This window comes from Drosophila elegans, unplaced genomic scaffold (assembly GCF_018152505.1).
Source record: "Drosophila elegans isolate 14027-0461.03 unplaced genomic scaffold, ASM1815250v1 contig_476, whole genome shotgun sequence".
Classification (NCBI taxonomy): Eukaryota; Metazoa; Arthropoda; class Insecta; order Diptera; family Drosophilidae; genus Drosophila; species Drosophila elegans.
Window position 1 is genome coordinate 14,432,361 of NW_024545863.1, and position 4,948 is coordinate 14,437,308.

The following is a 4,948-nucleotide window of genomic DNA, read 5'->3' on the forward strand; positions in this document are numbered from 1 at the left end:
ATAATGCTGAACCGCTGTAGATTACGTGGCTTGTTTTCCATATATTACAAGATCGTCATTGATATGCATAAAGAAGATACTCTGTTAATGAAAAATAATTTTAAATAATTTATTCTAATATATTTGTTAAATGTACACATTTTGTTTTTCTAATTATTATATATAAAACAAAACAAAAACACCTCTCAAGAAGGTAAAAAAGTCGTGACGTTCGCACTTTCTACATACAAACTTTCGTGATGAAATCATCAGGCATTCATCAAAATAAATACACATTTTAAGGTTTGAGTCTTTCGACCCGCTTCATTAAAAATTTAAAGCTTTATCTTTACAGGCATTCACTTTTTAAAATTTTATTACTTATTTTCAATGTTATTTCTATTTGTTTTCTAAAAGTTCTTCAAATAAAATTTATCGGCTATGAGTTCTCAAGAACAAATTTTATGCATTTATAATAATAATTTTTCTTGCCAATTCAATATATTTTTCTTAACAATATGGGAAATGTTTCAAGTCTGCATCAAACGTGCTGATAAGAGCTTTAAATGTCATTTCAATTAGCGAATGCAGCTCATTACAATTCAATTCGAAGTGTCTTTGTTCATTCCGTTCGAAGCGCACATTCGAATAATTAATTTTCCATTTCACTTAAAGAAATTAAACATTTAAATTTCCCTCGAGAAGTGCATAATTAACGGCCGAGAAACCCCAGACGGGCCGAGTTGAACATTTTAATCAGTCTGTGGGACCGCGAGCACATGGCGGAGTCCTCCACTAATTTACGATCCAGCGGCATGGCGATCCGAGATCGGAGATCGGAAGATCCCAGCGGGCAGGTAAGCAAAATGAGAAATTTATCAAATTTATTGGGGGGAATGAATTGAGATATAATTCAGGGGAATTACAAAGGCCAGGACCAGAGCCAGCCACCAAAATGGCTTAAAACCCCAATAAATTAGCCAGGAAGAAGTCCGGGAAAGACAAAGGCCCGAAGGCTCAGCCATTACATTTTTTTCCCGGCTCCCGACCGCACGCTGTGTCCGTAATTAAAAGTCGTAAACTATTTTTATGGTGCCTCGTATATATGCCGCAAAATGTCAACCCCGATTTGCATGCGACGCTCGTGGGAAGGTAAATATCTGGCGGACAGGTGAGCGGGGAATTTGGGTTGAATTCAATTAATTGCGTATAGATAAATCGAGATGATCGCAGAGCACCACTGTGAATCGGCACACTTGGCTATGCCAGCCATACAAATGCCCACTGATCGAGGCAAATAAATGGCGACCATCTGAGGTCCCCACTTCGTCCCCGCCTTTGGCCATTTATCTCAATGAGACCCCAGTTGCAGTGGCTCATTAATTGGACTTTATGGCCGTCTAAATCATGTGACAAAATGCAAATTAATATTTATACCCGCACCAGAATACCAGTGGAACTCGATTCCAGTTTGTGTTCGCCTTAGCGCAGCTCTCAGCGCACACAGCGCATAAATTCATAAATGTGCCAGCACCGCCAATGAATTTACAGTGTAAAACATAACTTTTAATTACGCGAGCAAGGAAAAGTGCGCAAAAACAGAAAATGTCGCCACACAAGTTGCATAAATAAATGCTTAATAATGCTGAAGACAATGAAGTTCCAAGTAAGGGCGGAAATACCGAAACAAGACCTCTTTACTTTAGGAACGCCAGATTGTTTTCATGAACTAAGCTTAAAAATAAATAAATATTTTTATTAATCCATTGAATTAAAATTTTTTTTCCGGGTTGCGTTTTTTCTAAAATTCAGTTAATTCAGTTAATTCAGTTAATTCAGTTAATATTGACTTTTACATTTTTTTTTATTCATCTTAATTTTATAAAAATGCTAAAGTTTTTTCGTAACGTTTTGTTTAAACTTAAAAATAATTTTAAGTAAATGGCTAAGCTTTATTTATTTTTTGTTTATTTGGAAATGAGATGAATTACTGTATACCGCTGCTTAGATTAATATTATTCTCGTTTCAGTTTAGCTTAAAAATTTAATGCAGTCGAGCAAAATATAATAAAATACACTTAAGGGTGGTATCTTTCGCATATTTAAATAGATACCTAAGTCTGATTGACTAGAAATCTGTTAAACCACAAATGTTATCGGCGCTTTTGATAAGAATAAACATTTTCAAACGCGTTTTTCTCAAAAGTACGTTTTTTGAGTTTGATGAAGTCCTACAGGGTCAAAAAAATATTTGAATTTCAATCACTGTGCGAAATTTTCATCCTGTTACCAATTATACATTCCAGCAACATGGTAGAATCCTCCTTAAATATTTAAAAAGTCACTTAACCTGGCCGATTCTGATTTCACTTATTCAAATTTCACCCAGTGAGTTAATATTATTAAAGTCATATCGTGTTTTCCATAAAATATCACTTGAATTTATTTGAGAATACAATGACTAAGCATTGGACGAGTCGCTGCTAGACGTGATAATGATGGACGCTGGTCGGTTCATGATCCCGCCCATCCGCTGCTGGATCTTGGCCGAGGTCATTCTCTTGGTTTCTGGGATGTAGACCAGGGTGTAGAGCATGATAATGATCGCGATGATGGCGAACAGCAGGAAGAGGTACGGCTGGCACTTGATGTCATGGAAGGTGAACCAGAAGACGACGAAGAAGGCTGTCAGCCAGTTGCAGGCGCAGATTATCGAGCAGGCCACGGGTCGCATGAGCCGCACGATCAGCTCCGCGTTGAGCAGCCAGGTGAGCGATCCCACTCCGGCGGTGTAGGAGCCCACGAACAGGCCGATAAAGAAGAAGGCGATCCAGGGCAGGATGGTGTAGTTTATGGTCACCCATATCTTAAAGTACAGTCCCAGGAAAACGGAGGCGAAGAAGATGAAGGCCGAGGAGATGATGAGCAGGGGTCGGCGACCCACTCGATCCACAAGGAAAAAACAGATGAGAAAGCCCGTGATCACCGCCAAGGCCAGAAAGGCACCGTGTTCGTGCCGAATCCGGAGGCAGTCCAGCATATTTGGGCCGAAGAAGATGAAGATCAGGGCACCGCACATCTTCTGCAGCACGGCCAGCACCAAGGCCCGCGCCAGGCTCCTTCGTATCTTCTTATACTTGAAGCCCCGCAGCGGTCCTTGGCGCACGTCGTACTCGATCCGTGTGGGTGTCCGCATCAGGTGGTCGATCTCCCTCCGTGGATCGTACTTCGCACCGCGCAGGAAACGCAGTGAGGCCTCCGCCCGCGAAATATTGCCACGTTCCACATAGTACGCCGGCGACTCGGGCATGAGTATCTGCAGCAGGCCAAGTGTGAGCAGGCCCAGATTCATTAAATTAATGATCCACAGCTCCAGCACAATGGACATCATGAAACTGTAGATCACACCGAAAATGCAGGCTCCCTGGAAGAGCACACCCATGGCGCCGCGTTTCCTAATCGGACTGATCTCGGAGTTGTAGATCGGAACCACCACGCAATGGGCACCGCCGCACATTCCCAGGACAAAGCGACCGGCGTACAGCATTGGTATACTCTTGGCGAAGACGGTGAGCAACCATCCCAGCGCATTGGGCACCAGTTGGATGAGGATGGTGCGCCTGCAGCCGCAGCATCGCATCAGCAATCCCATGGGCACACACCACACCGCCGCTCCCAGGGTCAACAGCAAGCACACACCGTTCCATTCGTCCTCCGAGGGCTGAAAATCATAGCTGTGCCTCTGCATCACCGACTTTTCCGCCGCTCCCGACCAACCCACTGCGATCCCAAAGAGGAAGGACCCAATGTTGCTGTAGAAGGTGGCCTTGTAGAGGCCCACATTGCTGTCGGGCGGGTGGAATAAGTTTCCGGGCTGTTCGGAGGGCTTCTTCCTCAGCGAAGTGCGCCTTGTGAACCATTTTGAAGGCTTTGGCTGCACGGGAGCGGGCGGCTCCGGTTCCGGTTCCGGTACTTGTTTCGCCGGTTTTTGCATCTCTCAACGTTTTTCGCTACCGAATGGTCAGCACTTACAACCAAATTTTAAACATAAATTATATATTTTTTGTAGCAAATCATTACGTCTACTTAGTTGTAGAATTGGGCATATAAAATACTAGCTGATGTAATTAAATTCGTAAGAATATGTTTCTTAAATCAAAACAAATGTTTGAACTAAGATGCATGAGAATATGTAAGATGGCGTTTTTATATACATAAAATGTAAATTTTTGTGGCAGCAAATTTCAACAGCAATTTGCCTACTAAGATTCAGAATTGGGCATAGAAGGCAAATCAGCTACAAGATTATTTGTATAATTGAAACCTAAACAAACCGATAGGCTTGCAATTGGTGACCCCTATCATTTACCATTGATATACATGAAATTATGGATAATAAATAGATTGATTTTTTAAGCATGGCCTTAATGGACTTTAAAAATGATAATATATAATATTAACATTTGTTAGTCTCATTTCAAGGATGGTAAATCAACATGTATAGAGTGAAAAAAGAGCTGAGTTATATTACTAACCACGCATTTGTTTGACCAAAATGTACGCCCAGTAATTATACAACACATTATGCTATTCGTAGCAAAAATTGCTTAGGCTCAACGGATGGAGAGGATTGCGGGCGAGCGATTTACAATATTGCATTTCCAAATCCCCCAGAACCGCCCAACTAAATTGCAAAGGGACATCGAGTCGGCAATAAACTGGCATCTGCAAATATTTGTACGCTCCCGGCTCGTATGCACATGCTCTGAGTTTGGGTGGGTATTTATTCCGGACTCGCATCCGGAGCTGTGTTTTGAATTTGTCCGGGTGTCTGTCCGGGAGTACTTCTGGCAAAGTGCAGATATTTATGCGTATTTGATAGCACTAATGGGCCATTAAATGCGTACGCAAATACACACACGTACCCGTTCGCATACGTATCTATGTGGGGAGTGTGTGTGTGGGTGCC

General features: G+C 42.1%; 1 protein-coding gene across 1 annotated transcript; it reads right to left on the minus strand.

Moving 5' to 3' along the window:
* Positions 1 to 2,405: 2,405 nt before the first annotated feature.
* Positions 2,406 to 3,973, minus strand: LOC108150548 (glucose transporter type 3). Its single transcript, XM_017278783.2, has one exon. It carries the CDS (start codon positions 3,971 to 3,973, stop codon positions 2,441 to 2,443), a length of 1,533 nt encoding a protein of 510 aa, XP_017134272.1. The 3' UTR covers positions 2,406 to 2,440.
* Between the last annotated feature and the right edge of the window lie 975 nt (positions 3,974 to 4,948).

Coding starts and splice junctions, on each gene's coding strand:
- LOC108150548 (XM_017278783.2), bottom strand. CDS start 3,973: ATGCAAAAACCGGCGAAACAAGTACCGGAACCGGAACCGGAGCCGCCC.